The following is a 23,770-nucleotide window of genomic DNA, read 5'->3' on the forward strand; positions in this document are numbered from 1 at the left end:
ACCTTAGACTGCCTGTTCATGCCCGACTCGTGTACGGTGTGTGCTTTTCTCACTTCCTGCCGGTGGTTACAGCCAGGCTGCAGCAAGAACTCGAGTGCCTCTCTACTGTCTCTTGCTCTCCACACCTTCGCAGGCTTCTGCCTGTCCAGAACTGATGTTGGCTCTAGTCCTCTGATATTAGCTTAGGTTCAATGCATTATTTTAAGCTAGTGAACAAATGAAAACTAGCATAACCTATCCCCAGGGATGAAAGGAAGAGCCAAGGGCAGATGTTGAAATATCAAAGCAATGATGTCAGTTAAACCTCTTTACAAAACAGTCAAGTGGAAAGACTGAAAAGGAGGGTTGCGCTTTTCCTCCAATACGGGTCAAATGAAGAGCTAAACACTCCTTCTCCTTCCCATCATTGCAGAACTACTAGAGATTGTGCTTTTTCAAATAGTTTCCCTGATATAATCACACATATTTACCTTCTTTATACAGGTTTACTGCCCTCACACTGTTAATCTCCTCTAGGCATTCAGAAAAAGAGGAATCTATTTCTACTAGCTCTATTAGTGCAATGCAATTTTCCCAGATCCAGACCTGAATGAATTGTTTATGGTAATAAGTGATTTGTTTAATTTAGTCCATTTTTTCCTACTTGTGACTTGAGCATCACATCATCCTGACTTCTATGTTTGTAGGATTAATTGTAAATATTCACCAAACAGATTATACAAATACGTTTCAACTGATGAGTTGTTTGCAGACCAATGTCTTTGAAAATACCCAATTTATTTTTTACCCCCAAGGATATGTGGCTGGTTGCCTAATTCACATGCCATTGTTTCTGACAGAGAAATTAAAACTTTTAAACCAGGAGAATAATGATGGAAGCATATCAATTACTGAACAGATAATAATGGCCCTGTAGAATGATCTTCCAGATTAATATTAATCTGTGTTAAAAATTGTTGACAAAATGTTTAGGACTCACAAATAAATTATTAAACTAACAGCTTAATGAACATGACCCCTGGAAACCAGGAGTGAGATCTAATCATGAGAATAGTCACAAATCACTTCCTTCTAGATCCAAAAGCTCTGCTGCTTTCTAATTTGTCTTTTATCCTGCAGGGCTGCTCTGTGAAAACCTCCAAGGATATTACATATAATACAAAACCCACATGCAACTAATCATGGAAATTTGACTAATACTAATGAAGGGAAATTTGAGTGAACAGGCAAAATGTGATACAGAATAATTTGTTTTATAAAAAACATTTACAAAATTACTTCCAATTATGAAAGGATGATTGAATTAATGATTGTGTTTTTGATATGCCACATGGACACTTTGGACATTTGTGAGAAAATTTCTTAACAAAAAGCATGTGCAAGTACCTTAAAAAGTAGAATTAAGCCTAATGGAGCCATCAACAATAATCTGCTGAAGCCAAGGAAAAATGACACCAGAAAACTTCATGTTTCTGAGGCATAAAAGTAAAAGCTCAGAAATTTAATCATGAACTCCAATTTTATCATAAAACCTTAGTAGACTTGGCTACAAAAATGTACTTTAATTTTTATAAATTCTCAGACTGTCCTGAAATCAACAAAACTAGAGTTTTTACATTGCTTTTAATAACCTCCAAAGCTTAGTGGGCTATTAAAATTTGATTGTATTTTAATATCATCTGAAAGATTATCCAGACAGCTGCAATATGCAATATGTAGCAGAACCTCTTCAGGGTCAAACTTTGTGTATAGGAAAACATGAGATTATTCTGGTTTTATTAGAAAGGAAGTCATATGTATATGAGACAGCAGCAATGTAAAGTGGAAGGCCGTATACCTAGCTTTCTAATCCTAATAGTTGCCTATTGGCTCAGATACAAGTTTTGTAGGTAGTTCTAGCACATGGTGTTTGGTTATCAGTCAGTTTTGGGATAATCTCTGGTTTAAGGGCCAGGTTTACCCTGTAAGAACAATACACCCAATCTGCAGTCTGCGGTCTCCTATGAGCCCTTTGGGGTGGTCATGCAGGTCAGCCATGCGATATGACAGCCAAAGGACAGCAAAATGCCCATTCATATTAACAGGCTGTGCATGTGCCTGTTGGTTCATGGGATGAGGGATAAACCTGTGCCATTAGATGCCACTGGCATGTCTGGGGTACCAATACATGTTGGCTCCATGTCCTAAGGTACATTAGGGGAGACACCTAAAAATTCAGCAGCCAGCTGGCTCCCTAATGGACTTTATGGCTTGCACCAGTAGACAGAGCAGACACCTCTGAAATAAAGCATGGAAATTTTTTCTGCTTCCTGTGTGGATGTGAATTCTAATAAATCATCATATGATTTGTTATCCTCCTCTTTAAACCAGCAGGGATTCCTATCCTCTGAACCCATCAAGGACTTTGTAAACAGTGAAATGGTTATTTTCAATTTCCCATTTAAAGGAATAGTTTAAAGGAATGCTGACATGTTGAATAAAAGCAGGATTTCTTTTCTAAGAAAAAATCCATTATAAAATTAGTAAGTACTTCTCACAGTTCATATGCATATCCAAGTAAGTAAGCAGATGCTTCGTACTGCGCTTTGAAAAGGCCTTCCTCCTGCTTTAGGCAGTTTTCACCGTTAAGAATCAGGAATTTTGGTTCCTAGTTCCTATGTGGAAATAGTTAAAACACTTTTTAATGTATTTTTGATGTTTTCCTATGCAGCCCAGCACAAATATTTCTAGTGTGCTATGACTCAGTACTTATTTTGAAGTGGCAGAAATACAATGAAAAGCCTGTTTCTCATAGTATTTGGCAGAAAACAACTCTGTGGGCTGGTGTTGGCAACACCACAGTCTAAGAATAGGGCACTTCTCAGGCAGAGAGTTGTTGAATTTGGACATAAGCTAGGTTTGCCTAGGCGTAAAGAAGCCACTGTCTTCAGGGAAAGGAGTAATTTGGAAATGCTTATCCTACAAGTTAGAGTGCGTTAGTGTCTACCAAAATAATTATTTCCTGTGAGGGCTACTCAGAATGAAGTAATCTCAAAGAATATATTCCATTGTATGAGCAAGGTCACTGGGCAGTCCCTCCGACACTTCCTCAAAGGGGCTCTCATTGTATGGAGTCCTCTATTCTAGTTTCAATCGTTCATAAACATGAGTAATGCTTCCTTCCAAGGTTGCGTAAATGGGAAGAACTGTAAGTGGCTGGTGCTCCACCATTCATGTACCATGCTGATAGCACTACTAACATCTTTATAAAGAATGTAGCATTTGGGTGAGACAAAAAGTAACACAATAATGAGGAAGTGAAAGAGTTAAAGCTTTTAAATATCGACCTGATCATGACAGCCCTAAAACCTAATATTCTGAGCTGAGCCTGGGCTGTCCTGGTTCTGCTGAACCCAGTGGAGGTGGAAGTGTTTTCTCTAGCTAAGGCTTTACCCATAAATGCAGGCTATGTAGATTGTTCTCTACAAATAAAGGCAATGCAGACAATTCCCTGGAAACCCCAGCTACAGCATTCTCTTACTATGGGTAACGTTTGCCAAGTGACTCAAGTGTCTGTACCGCCAGTTTGATTTCATTCTTATTTCACCCCAGGGCTCTGGTTTCCTGATTATCCATACTGTTCATGTGCTGCTTTTGGCAGCAATAATTTTGGTCAATTATTTCTCTCCAAAAGGAAATGCTGGCACAGTTGGCAGACCAGCCAACTCCAGGCAGATCATACTGGATGTGTACCTCCCAGGCTTGAACTCCTGCTCTATGCAACTGTCATTCAGCACAGCCCTAGAAAGCCTTCCTCTCTCAGCAGCCCTCTACAGACCCTCAGACCTTGCAGGACCTGTGACACTCCATCTTGCCCTCAGGTAAGAAAACACAGCCCAAGCAGACAGAAATCTTGTTATTGATATTTAGGGATCTATGTAACTTCTCTGGACAAGCTGTAGACAGCCAGGTCTGGAAGCTGCCTTTTTGCACGAAGCTGAATTCTGAATTTGTCTGCTCAAGATTTCTAGGTCTTAAGTTCTTTGGAAGATGCTTCCTCTTATTTAAAATTGCTTGTAATATTCCTGCAGTGCTCATTTGTATCATTTATTTTCAGCAGGACAAAGGAGAGGGAAAGAAATTCTTTCCCTCTTAAAGAATGAGGCATTCTGAACTCCCTCATATACAGGACACCACTGCTTTGTTGCCATATCCTTTATGTCTTCACTGGCTATTTTCCAACTTTTCCCTTACTCCTCTCCTTAGGAAGGACAGAAGATCACGGGTGTGTCATTCACTGCAGAAATGGAAGAGCTAGCCCAGCTGCCTCCAGCTGCCTGGCAGCAGCTCTAAAACAGAGGCTGAGAAGAGTTAAGGATTATTTTTCCAGGGTCTCTTTGCTCTGCCAGTCCCAAGCATCAGGTCCTCAGCTCAAGTAAACTGGAACAATCTTGTCACCTTCAATGGTAATATGCAGGGGTCTCATTCACCTTTTCGACCCAAGAGAAACAAGGAGCAGGCAGTGCAGTTAACAGAAATTATTCTCCCTCTAACCTTAATCTGAAAACTCTTTTATTGCAGAACATTTAGCATATACGTACTCACCTGTAGGCTTTATTTCAGGTGTTCCTACCTAAACATGTGACCTCTAATGAAGCAGCAGCCATATGTCATATTACAGGCAGGTGACAGATGGAGTTAATCATGCAGCTTTGAGCCATTCCCTTTCTACCCATTAATCTACCTCCTTTGAGACTTGTTCTAACAGTCCAAAGCAGGAATAGGTACAGCCAGAATAAACAGTTACAACTTTAAAACCTGGGTGAGATTTTTAACTTGAAAAGAGCCAGGAATGTACATTTGTGAACTCCTGTCCCTTTCCCAACAAACACTAATGAACACCTTCCAGCTATTGGCATTAAAAATAATCAGCCTGTCAGGGAAGTGTTTCTTTCCCCAAATAGGGAAGGCTTCCCTCAAGCTCTCTCTCAAATTTATACGTGTTTGATGGTAGCACTTAGTCCTATATTAGTGACACATTTATGGGCTGCTATCTTGAGGGCTGGAAACAAAAATTTCACATTTTTCCAAAAAAAGAAAGCTCCCTTTCCACTGTGACATGTCATATTAAGCTCTGGCCCTGGAACGTTCCTACATATCAGACATCAGTTGTCACATTTTAAGGTACAGAAAAGCAACTTAAAATTCCCTCTGAAGGAATATAGTGATTTTCCCTTCTAAGTGTGATGGTTGTGCTTGTGGTATGAAGGCATCTGCATTCACAGAAAGAAGGGTGTGAAAAGACTCACAACACAGTGAAAAGTCATGAGTTTGCAAGGGAAATGACAACATAGAACAGAGGCTGTCAGAAAGCTGATCAGACCTTGGAAGCTAGAGAGCACAGGGCTACTCGTAGAGATTCCTAGCTCTGCCACTAACCTGAGGTATGTCCTCGGGTATGTCTCTTCACCTTGCTGGAATTCCACTCCCCATCTGTAAAGTGAAGATAACAACATGTAACTTTATGAAGTGCTTCAGATGACAAATGAAACAACTCCTTAGGGTTAGCTTACTGGACACAGTAGGGGGTGAATAACATCGATCATTCATTGTCTGCCTAGTTAGAAATCACATGGCTATTTGTTAAGCTCTTTCTGTTAAACCACTTCAGCATCTTTACAGTAGCTAGTTAAAGCACATTCTCCTTATGACAAAGATGTGAAAGAAGCAACCTTCCATCTGTACCAAGTATGCAAAGCACTGTTCATAACAAATCATTACTTGCAGCAGCAATGGAAGAATAAAGATATTTTAAGATTTGCAGTTGTGGGAAAGAAAGCATTTACTCTAGCAGTTGACAACATACAAGCATGCAGAACAAGCAGAATAAAGCCTAACTAGACTACTCGCTCAAGATCTGTGTTATGATTCTTCATGGTGGGGAAGAAAGAGGAAGATTCTCTCAGACAATGGTTAAATTTAATCTTTTTATGGAATTGCAGGATAGTCCAGGGACTTAATTGTCTATAGTAATTAAATGGGAATTTTAGTGACCCACTGTTCTCCCATTAGACTGGAGTCCTCAGGAATAAGTGAATGATAGTATATTGTTGCAATTACTCTTCTAGTATGCATGTACATTTTTATTTGCCTGAGAACAAGAGTATGTGCTGGGAACAATTACGGCATTATACAACTTCCAGTGTCTGAAGGGAGACTTCATTTATTTTAAAATTAGCTTCTAAACTATCCACTTGTTTAATCATAACAAATCTCTTCCTTGATTTTAACAGCTGAACACTTGGCTCAGGATATGTGGGTCATTACTTCCTCATTCGTAAAGGCAAACTGACAGCCTGCTTGGGATTTCTTGGGACTCTTTTAAAGATACCCAGATAATCCTCTGAGAAACCATACTAGATCATACCAGCATTTCTTTAAAACTCAGGTCATAGCTCCTGTCAGTGCTTGGTTTTCTAACAGTAGGCATGAAAAGGTACGATCAAATACCTGGACTGTTATTTTATTTACATACTGTGATGAGTAAAAAGCCCAAGCCCATAGGCTAGATTTTTGTGTACCCTGAAAACCCATTTACAAACCTTTCATTTACTTCTCTTGGACTGCAATTTCAGCCATTTTGTGATGGGATGGAAACCTTTTTCCCAAACATGGCCAAATCGCATTTTTAGCTCTTTCAGTGCTCTCACAGCTCTAGCTCCACTGAAATTATAATGTTAGTCTGGATTTCCATTGCTGTGACAGCAAGCAGAGCCTGTCTGGCAGCGTACAGACAGACTCAACAGACTGAAATCTGAATGGAAAATGGGGTAAGAATAGGAGTGAATGGTGCCTGAATTAATGCTACTGCAGAACACCCTTGGGTAATGCTCGGGGTATAGAATGAGAGATACTTAGAGAGGTGGGAGAATAATGAAAAATTAAGAGTGAGAACATATCGGGGGACATTGTTGGTGGTTTTTTTTTCCTAGATAAACATTTATGTGGTTTGTCCTAAGTGCAAGACGGCTTGCTGAAAGCTATAATATCTTCTTCCGCTACCCCCAAGATAACTTTGGCAACAGAAAAAGATCATATATGCAAAGTGACAAAGTCAAGTATCTAAGTGATCGGAAATGAACTGTTTAAATTAGATCAAGAGCTGCAATTTGGAGAAGGAAAGGAGCCATACCCTTGGGAACACAATGATGATTTGTGCCCTTTTAAAATCCTAGAAAACCAAGAAATGCAGATGAGCCAAGAGCTACTTGGGGGGGAAAAAAATGGCCTTCCTTACTCCAGGGATCAAAGAGAAAACCATCAGGCAAAACTAAAATAATGACTGAAGGACCAGAGGCTCTGGAAAGGGCAATACTCGTACCCCTGTTCATCAGCACAGAGAGAAATGATACATCACAGCTTCATCTCTAGGGCCACAGTGAATAATTTATCAGTGGCCCCTCTTCCCTCTCCTCTATTCCACCAGTCCAGTCCTTGTTTGCAATCAGTGCCTTGGTCTGTCCTCACCATGGGAGAGGCACATGAGGAGCAATAAGGGATAGAAGGGAATAAATGGGTCCATGGACACATTGAAGAGAGTGCATACTGTTCCCTCTTGGTTTTTGTTAGTGGTATTCCTAGAGCAGAGTCTCTTCCTACACAACTATTTACACAATCATGTTTCCATCTGAATGGTGCCCCTTTGCCAACATATGCCAGTGAAATGAATGGCAGTAGCGCTCTCTCTGCAATATACTCTACTAATTCTGCAATGAGGGAAGAAAGTACTCTCCGTGCATTTCCAGTCCATATCCCAAATACAGAGAGGATCAGACAGCCAGGATGCAGAAGCGTGCAGCAGGCTTGATAAATGTTATTTAGGTTCAGTTACCTGAGCCAGAAGATGTGACAACAGTGGTTTTCATCTCCAGGACAGGGCAGTTCAGCAAAAAGATACTGAATTCTGTAACTTTGTTGGGGGATTCTCATTTCAAGTTAAGCTGAGACTATTTCATTGATAACTGCAGGTACACTCATATGACTCAAAAAAGGTTTTGGGGTATTTATCTAGAAACCACAAAAGTGGGCTAAGAAGGAGACAATCTGACTTTTTTTCTCTTTTTTACTTTTTAAGTACAAGCAAATTCCAAAACTTTCAGTATTGCAGGCAATTTACACCAATTACAAAACAAAAGAATATTGTTAAAGTTCCTAGACTGCAAATGGATATAGCACCTAGAGCTGCTCTTAGATTGCATATGTAATTTCTGATAAAACATGGCCTAAAGACCTCAGATACTAAGGGGAGAGGAAGAACAGTTCATGTGTCTTCATCCCTTTCTACAACGGGCAATTTTCTTGAAAGTCTTCCTGCTAAACACCTTCCTCTTTCTTTCAAATAAATAACAGATAATGACAGGCATCAATACAGTTAAATGTTTCTACTTCAGTGGACAAAAGTAAATAGTTAACAACCAGAGTTCCTCACAGTTATAAATGCCATTAACTGGCTCTCAAAATCCTGCTTTTTCAAGGGGAGAGATGACACTGAGCTTGCAGGGCAAGAAGAGTGAGCATTTACCAGGTGAGACAAAGAGAAAAACTTTAAATAAGACCTCTACTGAAAGCCCTGACTGAGAAGTGTGCTTGGTGCATGCTGCCTTAATTTAGATGTCAATTGGATTACAGTTCCGCTCATTTATATAACTTGGGATTTTTTTCAAAAAGGGAAGTTATACCAGTTCACTATTTCTTGCACTGTTTGGTCTGGATTTAGATGGCAAGCAGATGCAGAAAAATGAAAATTAACAAAGCTAGATCATCTACTGCCAAAATATGTCAGCGTTCCCAACGGCTGGGAAGGCTGCAAGAAGCAAGCTGGCAGGCCAAGAGACGAAAGTTTCTGCTCCTAGGACTGAGGAGAGGTGGAGCTTCCTGAGCACCCACCTTCCTGAGGGGCCAGGTTTGGCCACCAGGAACTTAGAAACTGCTGTTTGCTTCTACCATGATGATGGGAACAGCGTATGTCTGTAGGTACTCTTGGTAAAGAAACAGCGCTGCACCTCTAGGGAAGTCCATTTCTCCCCAATAGGAGAACCCTGCAGAGCTCCAAACACAAGCACTCATCTTGCAGTACAGGGGCGAGAGTCCCTATTTTGAAAGGCAGGCTTCCACTACCTTTTACGCGTTACTGAGCTTTGCAGCAGCAACTTCCTGAGGCTAAAATCATCAAACGAACTTCCTGTTCAAGCGTTGCCATTACAGTGGTTTCACTTGGCTGTGTATCATGTGCTGCAGAGGGAGGAGGAGAGAAGTCGTGTGAGCAACTGAGGGTGCAGCCTAGCCCCACAGGGAAAGAAGGCTGGTGGCGCGGGGCCCCGGGAGACGTGGCAGTGCCTGGAGGGGGTGGGGACAAGGCGTTGGGCCCACCATTAGCACCATGCTCCTGGGGATCCTCGTGGTGCTCTGCTTCATCCCCATGGCTGATGTAACAGGTAACAAACCCACCCGCACCCCCCATTTCAATCCTTTCCACTATTTTTCCTCATTTTGATCGTCAGGAGGGAGAAGGTCTAGTATAGATTAGAATTAATTTTGCGCAAATTATTCTGTGTTTGGATGAAAGGGGAGAGGCAGAGCATGCTACTAAGACTGCACATGGATCAACTTGATATAACTAAGAGGCTGATTTTTTTCCTGCCACGAGTATCCCTCCAAGATAAGACCCAAGAACTTTCTTTTAATTTGACTACTCTTTAGATGCATTTGGAAATTGCATGCATAGATAGAGGGAGGGTTATTTCACCTTCCCCTTGGTCTTTACAAATTTTCCTCACAAGTGTCTTCTCTTGCGGGGCAGGGGAGTTGAGTGCACCTGGTGCCAGTGCTTCTCCTGGGGCAGCCTCTCCACCACTCCCAAGTCTCCTGTGCAAAGCTCCAAGTCTCACCACGGCCTGGCTTCGGTGTGGTGGGCTGCAGAGCTGAGCCCACCCACATCCTCACGGAACTAGCAAATAAAAGTACCAAAAGCAGAGTTGCTTACTGAGCTCAAAGATGGGAGGATGGGAATTGCCAAGTTTCTGATTTTTGCGTTGTTTAGTAGTTTATTGATATGTATTAGATACCTAGCTTCTTTCTGAAAAGATCTTCAACCACAAAAAATGTCTATTTGTGATTTTGAAATCCTGAGTCTTAGTGAATCTTTCTGAATCTTCAGCTGTTGTGGCGGACCGTATTTTGTCTTGTTGGAGGGTATTTTGTCTTGGTGTTGTCTTGCTGATGCAGTGTTTGTATCTTCAGAGTTGACACATCTTTCCAAGAGGCACATCAAAATGCAAAGCAAGGCAAGGGATGATGGCTTTTGCTAGGATAATCCTGAGACAGACAATTTTTCAAACCGCTGGCCTGCGAACTGCTGTTGTTGGGTCTTCTCCAAATATCAGTGTTTTGTATTTTGCAGGAAAGTTACAGATAGGAACAAAAATCTGTTTTCCAGTACAAAACTTTTCACAGGTAGAACATCCTTAAAGAGTTGCTTTTTCTAATACAAGAGATACAATTGAATCTATTTTTTCCTTATTTCTGCCTTATTTTCCTATAATTCTTTTCCTCAGTGAAGGCATTGTAATTTGCATGACATCACGATCTACATTTCTTTAAGAGATCATAGGCTTTTTCTTCCTTGTTCCTTTCCCATGTTTATAACTCTGTGTTTGCAATATCATAATTATTTCCACAGTGGGCCCCTGGGTTGTCAGAGAAGACACTGATTCCAGGAGGGGATAAGTATCAGCAGTGGGTTAACAGTTTTAAAAACATTTCCATAAGGTGTGAAGCAACTCTTTTGAATTGCAACAAAATAAAATATAGTGTGTGGTTTTCAGACACAGGGGTTACGCCATGACTCTATAGACATTTATACACTTGTTTTGCATGAGGAACTTCAGTTTCTCCAATAGCTTCACTGAGACTGTTCAACTGCTTAAAGAGAAGCACATGAAGTCACTTGATTCTCAGGGCTCTCATCTTTTTCCCATATCTTTTCTCCACCTCTTCTCTTCATTTTGATTGAGACAATTGATCCTCAGTACATGGAAAACAGTAAGGAAGGTCAAAACCCTGCAGGACTTCCTCAAGCCACAAAGTGTATTATAGGCCTCAGGTATTTTGTTTTGGGGAAGACAACAGAATTTGTCCCATTCTGCTGTTGTTAGAATGTACCAGTGAGTGCTGCAGGTTCAGTTTGAATCATGGAATGGGACTTAAAAGGTCGGTTTGTTAATTTCCCTTTTGCAGGAACACTAACATTTACAAAGTTTGTCCTTCCCCCCCTTTTTGTTGGCTAAATAATTACCTTGCTATGGTCTGTCAGAGAGGCTGCTAGATCAAGTTGCCTGTCCCGTGCATTTTGTGAAATAAGTAATATAAGTGGGTTCCCCCTGCAGCGTACCATGAATAACCTCATCTTTTTACTACTGACATAACCTTGTGGCTTATGGTCTCTGGGTAGTAAAATCAACCTCTAACCCACTCAGGTTACCAGAACGCAGAAGTTGTATGAGGCAAGGTTAGCCGAGATTAGGATGACATCAAAAAATTCTTGTTTTTAAAAAAAAAAATCACAAACTGACAAGAAAAACCCTTGTGCTCACACTGAGTTTGATTAAAGCAAGAGTGTCACCTGGGCTTTATGTAGTACTATGCTTCCTGTAGTACTCACACTGAAGTAGAAAAGATTAACAGAAAGCAAGCCTATAACGGCTAGAAGGCGCAGATCCCTCCAGCTGCACAATATATACACAGCTGGGTGACCAAAAACCAAAGTAAAAGAGAAAGACCCTTGTACCTGGGAAAGAAGAGTAAAGGTAATTGAACAACAAACCAGCAGCAGAAAAAAATGCAATAGCTTTGTTTATAACATAGCTGTGTGTCTTTCTGTTTGTGGACGAAATAAACTCCTTTCAGGTTTTTCCCTATACCCTCAGGGACTTAAGTGGGCCATTTCTTTACTGTGCTTATAGAAATCCCAACTTATCCCAGATTCCTTGGTCTGGCAAATAGCTCCTTGTAGTCAACTGGCATGGAAAAGAAAGACAGGAGAATACAAAATATTTTTAGCAAAATATTTTTTCCAATAGTTGATGATGATTCATGGAAAGTTCTGGGAAAAAAACCCTCAAAGTAGTTATTTTCCGTACTTTGTCATCTCTATTTCACTTTCTTGGCAAATAAGAAAGAAAAAAAACTTCAATGAAGTTTTGCTTGCTTCAGGGGTCCGTAATTAGACAGTCAGTATTTTACGGATATTATATATGGATGGCATTTTTTTTTCATGATGCAAAAAACCCCACAAGTGATTATAACAAATGTCTAGCATGACAAATAAGGTATAAAAAAGCTTAACAAACATTTAGAAATCTTATACACCATTGCATGTAAATCCTAAGATCCTGAGAAAGCTTGCAGCCTGTGCACACTGACTTAAATGATTTTATGTTTTTTAGAGTTCACAGCTTTTGAAACTGTAGACAATGATTTTTCATAACTGCCATTTTCTTGTCTGGGTAAGGCCAAGATATAGATATTTATTACTACGCAGCATGACTGAACACAGCTCTGGAAATGGCAATCGTAACCCTATTTAGGGGAAAGCATACACTAATGGAAACACATACTAAATGTTTCAGAGTTTCACCATTTTAACAAACCCAATGCAACACTTACAAGAAAAACTATCTCTGTGAAGACAAAAGCAGCCTTAGCCCATGTTTGCTTAGAATGGTCCAGATCCTACTAAGAATATGATCAAATCCTATTCAGATCACAAGTGAAGTAAGGGATGGTTGGCCTTATTTTGTTTTCCCTATGAAACTAATACACATTTTGGCATGATTGACTTTCTTCAGTTAAAAAAAAATCCAAGCCCGGAGGAGGAGGATGACAGCAGGGCCTAACAGGCCTGTGGGGTAAGCCTGCCCTGCCCCTGCTGGCATTGCAGCCCAACCAGTTCACATGGTGCTAATTAGTTCCTATAAATGAAAAACAAAATATCTCCCTCAATCAATTTAGATTTGAAGTAGTAGAGCCACTTGGTGAAAACAGGTTTGGTGCTTAGCTTAAATCATGTAAGAGCAGTCTTCGTTTAATGATCCACAAATAAACTCTTTCCCACTGCTCAGCCACCCTGCATTCCAACATCAGCAGCATGGGGCTGGGTTATCAACACCGAGCCTGCATACCAAGGCAAACAGACCTGACCATAAGTCCAAGAGGTGGAAATAAGTTGAAGGAACTTGGGTTTTTTAGGTGGGTATATCAAAAGAGACAGGATACCAATTAGCACATTATCATGGCAGGGACATAAATAGTTCAAAGTTGTAGTTAAATCGTGGAGCTCAAGGCATGAAGCTATGTACTAAACATCAGGAATGCAGATTAGCTGTGAGCAGCAAAAGGTGGGGGTAAGTCATTGGGGTCTGCAGGTGGGTCTAAATAACATTTGAAGGTGGTCCCTCAGTGATGAGATTTTCAGTGTTTTCTTTCCTCTGGCCATCGCAAAAATGCGATCGGTCTGAGCAATAAACATCCATTAATTTTCTGTAAGTACTTGCGGTGAAAAACAGGCAAGCATTTTTCTGAAGTGTGATGCTTCTGCAAGTGTCTTTTCCGGCATGCCTATTTTGACTGTAAACCCTGAGACAGAAAAGGTCTCTTCTGAAGGTGTATTCAGTCCCTGTGATAATCAGCATTGTAGTGGTGGGCGCTACTGCAGTGCAAATCAGAAGAATAACTCTGTCTGAAGTAAGATGCGTAGAATTCTGCTGTGCTGAAGGCAGAACAATTCTACTGCAGACTTGCACATTGCCACTTAGGCCAAAGACCAATTTTCCGGCCAACAAAAATATGATCAAATACCTTGTCTAGAGGGGTGGAATCCAAACCTCACCCCTTACTAGAATGCCTTATAAGCCTATGTGAGAGCTTTTGTCGGAAAACGCTGATTCGATGAAACTGAAATGTTTTGCTGAAATGTCTTCATTTCGATGAAAATTCACCACAGGCAGCACGTCAGTAGAAACCCGCCTTGTCTGTTATTAATCTGCTGCTCAGTTCCAGGATTCCAAGATCCATGTCTCTTTCTGCTGGAAAGCCTGGAAACGCTCATCCTTCATCAAAACAAAAAGTTTCACAGTGTTTGGGTTCCCTGCAAACATGGGATTTCAGAACTGTGATGAATTCTGCTCCATCCCCCATCGTAACTATGTTGAACAAAGAGACACAGGGAGGATGGACTGCAATCTTTCTTTGCTAAAGATGAGGCAGTAGAGTATTCCCTGTCTCACGTCTTACTGCTCTCAGGAGAAGAAAGTGCTGGTAAACAAGGCTTTCAGTGAGAAAATGAACAATTTCAGCAGTTTCCTGGGTTGGGCTGGTAACTGGAGAAACTGCTAGCCGTGGGTTGTTTCTACTGCCCACATCCCACCACTAGTCCTGGCCATCTCATGCAACTCTTTGTGTTTACTTTACTCCCTGGATCATGTTCATCCCAACAGCGTATCCTGCTCAACAGGTTGGGGTACTCCATCTTCTTGTGCAGGTGTGAACACACTAAATGTAGCCATTTGGTCTAAATATTGTTAAACATGGTGAAATACTTATTTTCTGGGCATTCTAGATCTGGCTTCCTTCCCACTCCATTTCCCTTACCAGCCTTTTTTAAGTCTCGTCACGTGAATTCAGTAGAAAGAATATAGGTTTTGCAGCAGATTTTGAGGACAAGAGATGCAATTGTCATTCTCACAAGCACAGCAGTTCTCAAGGATCTATAAAAGGCTGCTAAGACCTCATAAGAATTGAGCTTGCATGAAGACTTAGACAGTCATATACACCCACAAAAAGGCTGTCCTTAGTTCTGCCAAGTTCCTAGCTTAAAAGCCCAAATTCCCTTCCTCTTACTTACGGGTCATCATTTAAAAAGTAGGGCCTCATTTGTACAGGATGATTTTTCTTGGAAGAAGTTTTCTTTCTGCATAGTCCTTGTAGTGTTTCATTGTCTGGCAGATGGTAGCACAGAGGTCGACATGCCAGAAAACATTTCCTGTTTATGTGTCAGTCCAGTCAATTCAAATTGAGTTATACCTTCATGTGACATGTATTTTTGCAGGCCATTCAAGTGCTAAGTGCTAATGCAGTGTCAGATTAGTCAGCTCCTGAGTCCTCTGAGAGATTAGGAATCTACTACAGCTGCTAGCTAGATAAATGACTTATTTTACATTAAAATGATAGCAGTTCATGCTTTTAGTGCTCATTGTGCAAGGTCCAAACCCTTGAAATGGTTCAGCAAATTCCATCTGCAAACTCTTCAAGTCTGTCCTTGGATTAAAAAGCAAATATATAAATAATATTATCTTATCTGACTGCTAAACTAAGCATTTAATTCACAGTATTTTCACTCCATAATGTCCCCTGGGAAACCGCTTGCTAAGGTAAGGATAGACTAAGGTGGCCTTGTATATATACACAGGCAAACACACACAGAGTAGCCTTCTGAGCCCTGATGTTAAATCTTAATCACATGGGCCAATTTCTGTACCAGTGTTCTGACTCTGAAGAAAAACACTCTGGACTTCACAGTCTCCCCTAGTGACTAAGTAATTATTTATATAGATGGGGACTGCTGCAACAAGAGCTCCTGCAAGAAACTGCTTCTGCAGCTCAGTGGTTACATACTCCCTAGTAGGTAGGGAGTGTCAGCAGGGGAGGAGAAATGGAGAAGAGTTGCACAGAAGGATGTGTGGTTCTGAAGTTTCATAATGTATTTTATAAACAAGTGTTTTTCTCACTTTCTCCCCTCCCCTCTCTTCCAGAAAACAAGATTTTAGTGGCTCAGCGTCCTTTGCTCATTGTAGCTAACAAAACTGCAACTCTAGTCTGTAACTACACATACAATGGAACAGGGAAGGAATTTCGAGCTTCACTGCACAAAGGAACAGACAGTGCGGTTGAAGTTTGCTTTATTTCATGGAATACGACCAAAATTAGCAGTAATTCAAATAAAGAATTCAATTGCCAGGGGATTCATGATAAAGACAAAGTCATCTTCAATCTTTGGAATATGAGTGCCAGCCAAACTGACATCTACTTCTGCAAAATTGAGGCCATGTATCCACCCCCGTATGTCTACAATGAGAAGAGCAACGGGACTGTCATTCACGTGAAAGGTAAGCTGGGAAATCACTGTAGGCCAGTATCCTCCCTACACACACTCCCTACGTGATGGCTTGAGGCAGTTTGTTTCATAAAAAAAAAAAAAAAAAGTTGGGTTGCTTGGTAAAACTACATTCCTGCTCCTGATGTCCTGAAGAAGACATCTTAAAACGATGATGAATACAAATGGTGCATTGGGGCAAGGAGTAAACAAGCAGAGATTGAGGTTTTTGCTTTCATGTACTTAAAGTTTTCTTTGTTCTTTTCCTTAAAGAGACACCCATCCAAACACAAGAGCCTCAGTCTGCAATTCCTTTGTGGATTATGGTAGCAGTGACTGGAGTTCTTGCTTTCTACAGTATGCTAATAACCGCAGTTTTTATTAACTACTGGGTAAGAAACGACTATTTTCCTTTGCTCTATATGCTTTTTGTCCCTAGTTCATTTCTCAGGCTATACTTGCCATGTTTATCACAAACTCACTGATACCCCTCACTTCAGGATCACAGTCCTTCTTCACCCCATGTATATATGCACACCCATGCTATGCCCCGTAAGAGGTGAAACACCAGATACTCCCCAGGCGGGCAGTCAGGCCTCTGCAGAAGAGCCCTAAAGCAAATAGTAATGCCATAGTCTTGGCAGTGCCCTGCACACCAGCAATACTGGGACTCTGTCTCTACCTCCATCAATTATCCCTGTCAGGGAAATCCAGCACTACAATCATTCCTGGCAAAACCCTTTGAGGCTATACTGACAGAAGGAGCTCACCTACAGTAAAACAATCTTTAGGGAACCCTCAGTTGGCCCAAGACCATTTGCACTGATGTCTTGCACCTATCCAGCAATTCCCTTGAGTACCCAGTATTTCTGGCAGCTTGACTGCAAGCGAATAGGAGCACCGGGATCTCAGCAGTCCCTCATCTGCCTCTGTACCTTAACCCTAAGAAAGCTAAGACAGTCTTATGGGTCATTATTTTTGCTTTCTAATGTCTCTGGAGAGTTGTCTGGCCCAGGTCACATCCAGTTCTCCCTGTTGGAGCAAAGAGAGAGTGAGGCATGATACAGAGGCAGCAGAAGGACATCTTCCTAGAAAATTCTCAGAACTGTGATCTTCCAGAGCTGATTTAAATGACTTACTCTGCGTGGGAAAGACTTGAACAATGACCGTAGAGAGCTCTCTTCCTTGCATTCTGTTGTTCCTCTGTATCTCTGTTGTTAAATAATGATTTTCAACACCTTATGAGGTAGCCTGTATAAAGGGCTCAGAGTCCCTGACAGATTAAAGGTTGCATGTATACAGAAAGGCACTCTCACTGCTAGCTGAAGCTTGAGATCTGTTAAGTGTTTCACAAAAATACACTTGCTCAATATATGGCTATTTCTAATGGAAAACAATCAAACGGGGAATTGCCATAGGAAAATGCAAAGGCAGGTTAAGTGGTCCTTCTCTGTGCCTTGTTGTAGGGGCTGACTCCTAGGAGGGCTGAAGGGATTACAGCAAACAGCTGCTGGTGTTACAGTGCTGTGCGAGAGTGACTGTGCCCTGATGAGATACTGTAGCTTCAAATCCATCATTTACAATTGGAACCATTTTCTCCCTGCTATATTCATTTCGTACCTAATGGCTACACACTTTGCTACTAACATGTCTGCCCCCAGCAAGAGTGACAAGGCTGCATTGCGACGTGTGCTGTTTGCTGCATCAGGTTTTACCTGCTGTTATCGCTGCTGGTGGTATTCTCTTGATAATATATACTCTGAGTGTGAATGTATTTAGAGTGTTGCTGAAGGTAAATACAGCAGCCTAGATGACATTATGAATTATAAAAAAAGGTCCTAAAATATGATACTTCACAGCCATGGCAAGCCTGTTTCACTTGAGTTCCTGAAAGCAGCTAAAGATTTGTCTATTTTCATACAGTTCTGCCTTCCCTGGAGAAAAACTGCTTTCCTCTCCAAAAGTAGCAGTCTTTGATCCTGTAACAGTCCAGCAACCACTCATGCTAGCAAAATGTCTTTCTCCCATGCAAAATTACCTCTCAGGTGAATTAAAAATCCTATATTATGGAGATGAACACATATATGTAAAGCTTTTGTATCAAATGATTTACATGCATCAACTGCATTGCATGGCTTAAGCAGCATGTAACTTATGTTCCACACCTTGCATATATATAACATTAATATAAGAAAGCTGAAAATGTTTCACAGTAACTACCCCACTCTGCATGTACAGCGTAATTTAGCCATCAGATTTTCTAATGCAAACCTCCTCCAATTCCAGAGCATCACAAGTATATTGCAGCATACGCAAATATTTATGTACATAGGAAGGAAAATTCAGTAAAAAGAAGATGGCAAAAGAAGGTATGATCAGTATTAAGGAAAAAAGCATGGAAGCACTTTACCTAGCCCCTGATCAATAAATCCTTAACCTATGCAAAACCACCAATCTTGTGCACAGCCTGCAGCAGCCGGAGGTTCAAATGCTGTTATAGCCACAAACTTTCTCTGTGATCATAGTAAAATTATTTCACCTGTCTTCTGCTACTCTTATTTCTGAAAGAGATGATGCCTACCTTGTCTCACAGGGACATTATAAGGCAGGAATTCAAGTGGAAATGAAATTTTTGAGGCCTAGATAGTGAGACAGATAAAAGACTAACATCAGCTCTAATTCTTTTGCCCCTTGAAGGTAAGGTCAGAACAACATATACATTGTGTGTTACTGCTGTAAATGGTAGGCAAACTATGATACACATAGCCTGGGCTGATTTTTCCTGCTCTTATTTTGTTTGAGTTAAGCTAATTTCTTTTTTCCTCCTAATAAATGAGGACAGCCTTGACTGCTCAGACTGCATTGCTTCTGCTGAGTCATTCCACAGCCGAGAATTGATGGTGAGAGGCACCAGTTTGTATCCTTGGTTTGCAGCATTCCTTTACCTGAAGAACTAACACTATAAATCTCTCAGCAGATAAGCTGGAGACTTAAGTTCAGGTTGGGCAAATTCCATAGTTTATTTTATGAGAACATGTGTTCTAATTCTTCTGTAAATGTATTTAATCCTGAGGCTGCCTTATAAATATGCCTGCTTCTCTGAACCAGGACCTAGGGCCAGAACTGTCAGCAGTTCATATGAATGTTGGGTGAGACAATTTGTTAATTCAAAGAAGGAAAAATTAATAAAATCCATTATTAACTTGTCTCAGGTCTTATTAACAATCAAAACCCCTCTGCTCAAAGGATCCTGTTCCCTTTCTTCTCCCCTTTTGAATGTTCATGCTGGGCGAGACAGACTAATTGCAGAAATGTTTTCACAGTTCTCTTCACCCTTCTCCCACAGCAAAAATCCAAGAAGAATATGTACCATCAGAGTGACTACATGAACATGACTCCCCGGCATCCACCATACCAGAAGAACAAGGGTTACCCATCCTATGCACCAACACGAGACTACACTGCATATCGGTCCTGGCAGCCATGATACCCACCAGCTGACCCACCAGTAGCCTCGTGTGCTTCTAGGCAGTTACTTGCTCTTGGATATGGAAGGACAGCCTCTCATTTTCTCATCATCATGTTTGTCGTTATTGATCGTGGATACCTACACCATAGCAAGTATTGGCTAAACTTTGATATCATATACTAAAAGAAAAAACAAACAAACATAAAAGGGGGGGGGGAGGGAGTGAAAAAGGATTGCTCTCCATGATGGCTGAAAATATGATACAACTTGTGTTGAGGGTTGTCAGTGGGTAAGACAGAAAGACGGCATCAGACCTCAGAGCTGGTCTCCTCCTAACACTTGTGGTTTTGCTCAGCTGTTGGGAGAACCAGAACTTCTGACCTTTCCTAATAACTACTGCCTTAGATTTAACCCTTAATTTCCTTTCCTGTATGTCTAATCCTCAGAAACCCTTGTTGCTGTTAAATATGGCAAAATATAAAAAAAAAATCTTTTCTTCCCTACAAGACCAGGACACAGTTTGAAGTTCAAAACACATGCTTGAAAGAAAGAGAGAAAAGTCAGCCAGAAGGCATCCAAGCTATTAAGCTATGGCACAAATGGGCTGCCAGGACAAAACAAGCTGATAGAAAGCTACTAAACCTTCAACATGTGAGTCCTTAGGTTGGACACTTTGTAAATGTTCATAAGGCCACTTGAAGTCATGACCAAGCAACTCCACAGAGTGAGAAAGTAATCAACCTGAAGACAGTCAAGACAAGCAGGAGAAGAAGAAAGATCTGTTGTCGTCATGAAGAACCCCATTTCTGTTTTGTTTGCCTCCTCCAGCGAGGGAACACAGAGTCATATGGGAAGCATTAGAAGACACAGAGGTCAGATTTTGAAGAGAGCTTTACTTCCATTTTTGAATTTTTGTTTCTATCCAAAAGGCATTCTGCTGAGTCCTCCTGAAAATTCATGCACATCTTCTGGCACCTAGGTAGTACCAGAGCTCTTTTGAAAATCTGGGTCCAGTTTCAAACAACTAGAGATCACTTGAATTTTTTTTCACAAGCACCCAATTTCTGGGGTGTGAGAGGGTCCTTCATTCCCATCCTTGTGAACTGGACCTGCAAGTGGTCAGCCACCTGCAGGGACTGCGCTGGGCACTTCGAGGAACTTTGTGTTGACTGGAGGTTACCTTTCTATCTAAAGATGTTCTTCAGGAATGCTCCATGCTGGAGTAGGACAAAGTCTTCAGCAAAACCTGCTTCATTCTTTTAATTAAGCATGTTTACATTAACAAGACATCCTAAATTGTAATTGGGGTTGTCTTGGCATAAAATCCCTTTTCATACTGCGGAGATGAGGTTTATTTTATAGGGACTACTGAATAAACAATTAAATGAAAAATAAATCCATATTCCTACCCTGAAATAAAACTAGGATTGTATAACATTTACTTTCCTCCAAACTGAGATAAGAAGATTCTTTCTCTCTTTGAGGGGACATGAAAAAGTAGAGATGTGGAAGTGTGGCAACAATCTGCTTTGACATCTTAACCCAAGAAAAAAACTTTGGCAGTTCCAAATTCGAAGTTTTATTTGAGTTTGCTAACGGGGCCCCAAGCCATTCATTCTGAGTCATACCACCACAAACCATATTCCTGGAGGGTGCTGTGCCATCTCTGAGCAGCAGTGAGGTGCCTGCTGTCCCCCCAGCCAGGCACAGCTCTGCCAGAGCAGGGCACAGAGCCCACAACGGCAATGGCAAGTGAGGCCCAAGCGCTCACTGCCACGAAGCAGTGCTGTGCATTTGGTACAGTACCACGGTCTTGGACCCAGCAGGCCCTGAGGGATTTGCTCTGGGTCAGTTCAGCAAACCCAAAAGCTTAGATTGGGTTGAAAAACTTCAAAACATAGTCTTTTCATTTATTTCTTCTCCTTTCCCCTCATCACATGCACAACCCCACCACAGCTGGTATTTTTCCACATAAATTTTTTAATCTCTTTTCCTGAAAAGCCCCTTACTGTGCCTTTGTACTACAGCCGAGGCAGCAAAGAGCATGGGCAGGGGGCAGAGGGGAGGGAGCCAGGCAGGACCTATGGCAGTCCCTGCATGGTCCCAGCTTGGCCCTCCTTGCTGGCACTGACTGGAGGGATGCTAACACCTTGCCACCTCTCTCCTCACTTGGAAGGGAGAAGTGGATGATCCTGTCCCAGGGGCATCCAGCCACTCCTGGTAGAGAGCAGCAGGCTGGGCACAGTCCTCAGTCAGGGGACAGCACTGTCTCGCCAGGCTCCATGCCATCTACCAGTGTTGTCATTCTATAACACAACATTAACAAGTGCTCTGACTACAATGTGCTGTGAAAAATCACATCTTCTAGTGCAAATGTAAGGCGAGATGGCAAATGTGTATCAAAAGCACAAAACAGGGTAAACATTCTTTGTTTAAACTGCACATCTATATTTTTAGATATAGATGTATCTATTTCATTATATCTATATTCCTTAGAGTTTTATTATACTTTTTGCAATCTCCTTTTAAAATTATTAAATAGATACAGTAAATTAAATCCTGAATAAATGCATTGGGCCTGAGGCTAGTCAGAGGGAAGTATTACTTTCTAAAGCAAATGTTGGTATAATTTGCTTTCCTTCCCCTAACGCTTTTGTAATTTCCATATTTAAAACGTATTGATAGCTCCCAGGACATGATACTGGAAAGTAAGTCCTGGAACATCTGGAACAAATATTAATTCATTTGATTGACCAAAAAGAAAGGGAGATGCAGGGAAACATCCTAAACATATGATGAAAAAAATGAGGAGAACCACGACAGGAGAGGCCCCAGCACTGTGTTAAAATAGACATCACTGTTACATTAAAGCACTGTAGAGACACGAATTACAGACTGTTGGACATGAGATACCAGTAAATACCTTTTATCCACCACTGTAAGGAACTAAAAGAAGGTGTTTGCAGAGAAGCAAGCCAGTTAAGCCTGGAGTCTGGCTCTGCATATGTGGATTAGCGTATATGACAAACAGAGCAATCCTAATTTATTCCATCTGGTCTTAGGCAATGCATAACATGCCAGGACAGCGCTGGCCCTCCCTGGCCCTGCTTTTGGGGTCTACACGCTGTTTACAGGAAGATGTAAAGAGAAACCTCCCTGTATTGCTGCTCCAAACTTGGAAACTGGCCCTCATGGAGGGCAGCGAGAGATGAATAGGGTTTTCTGCCTTGCACACAGGTCTTAATTCAAATGCAAATATAATTCTGCCAAACAGTGATTTAATTTTTCATCCTCCTTTCCCCCACTTTTGGAACTCAGTGTCAAACGAACATCTGATCTGCAGTCATCATATCTGAACGGCAATCAACATGTGTTGCAAGGGGTCAGTCAAGGGTTGTGCAGCTCCAGCCCCCTGTGTGCTGATTCCTGTTCTGCACGTCTCCAGCACAGCACAGCAACAACCGGGCTCTTCTATGCTTCCAGGAACCAAGCCCCTAGGATACGAATGCCGAGGAGGTAGCCTATGTTGTCTTTGCAGTATCTTGAACCGTCACCATTGGGGTTGTCAGGTTTACTAAAGCCAAAAGTCTCCGATGTTCATTCTAGTTTGAATCTCCCAAATTCCAATATCCTCCTCCTGTACCAGATTTTCTCAAAATGTCTCTTCTTTTTTCTGCAGCTACAAACATGAACCCTGCATGTTTGTCAAACAATATCACATCTTCCTTCTTTGCATATCATATCTTTTACTTCCATTTCTATGCCAGACTCAGCAGTTCAGAAACTCATCCAATTTGTTAATCTCTAACACCACTGGCCTTCCACAGGTACCCCTGACGAGTTATTTGCTTCACAAAGCCTGTCTTGTATGCCACGTTCCTCTTCATTTTGGGGTAAGGAGTTGCCATATGAGATTGGAGCCCTGTGGTGATTGGATAGGTACTTGTGTTCTGTTTGAAGGATTTGGGGTCTTTAATCCCTTTGATTTTCCCCATCATCTTCAGATTTTCAGTTGTGCCAAAAAACCACGTGGGAATCCCACACACCACGTGCTTCCCACAGTGTGTTTAATTTCTGTATGTTTAATTTCCTGTGCATAGCAGGCTTTCGGTTAT

The 23,770-nt window shown here is 41.3% G+C and overlaps 1 protein-coding gene across 1 annotated transcript; it reads left to right on the forward strand.

Annotated features, from left to right (window-relative positions):
• Positions 1-9,273: 9,273 nt before the first annotated feature.
• Positions 9,274-21,082, forward strand: CD28 (CD28 molecule). The gene is made up of 4 exons (XM_009930663.2): positions 9,274-9,473; positions 15,846-16,199; positions 16,460-16,578; positions 19,533-21,082. Exons 1-4 carry the CDS (start codon positions 9,419-9,421, stop codon positions 19,671-19,673), a joined length of 669 nt encoding a protein of 222 aa, XP_009928965.1. The 5' UTR covers positions 9,274-9,418; the 3' UTR covers positions 19,674-21,082.
• Positions 21,083-23,770: the final 2,688 nt, after the last annotated feature.

Source organism: Haliaeetus albicilla, chromosome 4 (genome assembly GCF_947461875.1).
Source record: "Haliaeetus albicilla chromosome 4, bHalAlb1.1, whole genome shotgun sequence".
NCBI lineage: Eukaryota > Metazoa > Chordata > Aves > Accipitriformes > Accipitridae > Haliaeetus > Haliaeetus albicilla.

Excerpts from the sequence above, each read along its gene's own strand:
- CD28 (XM_009930663.2), top strand. The coding sequence starts at position 9,419 with ATGCTCCTGGGGATCCTCGTGGTGCTCTGCTTCATCCCCATGGCTGAT. Across the intron at positions 9,474-15,845 it reads CCCCATGGCTGATGTAACAG|AAAACAAGATTTTAGTGGCT; the intron begins GTAACAAACCCA and ends CCTCTCTTCCAG. Across the intron at positions 16,579-19,532 it reads CAGTTTTTATTAACTACTGG|CAAAAATCCAAGAAGAATAT; the intron begins GTAAGAAACGAC and ends CTTCTCCCACAG.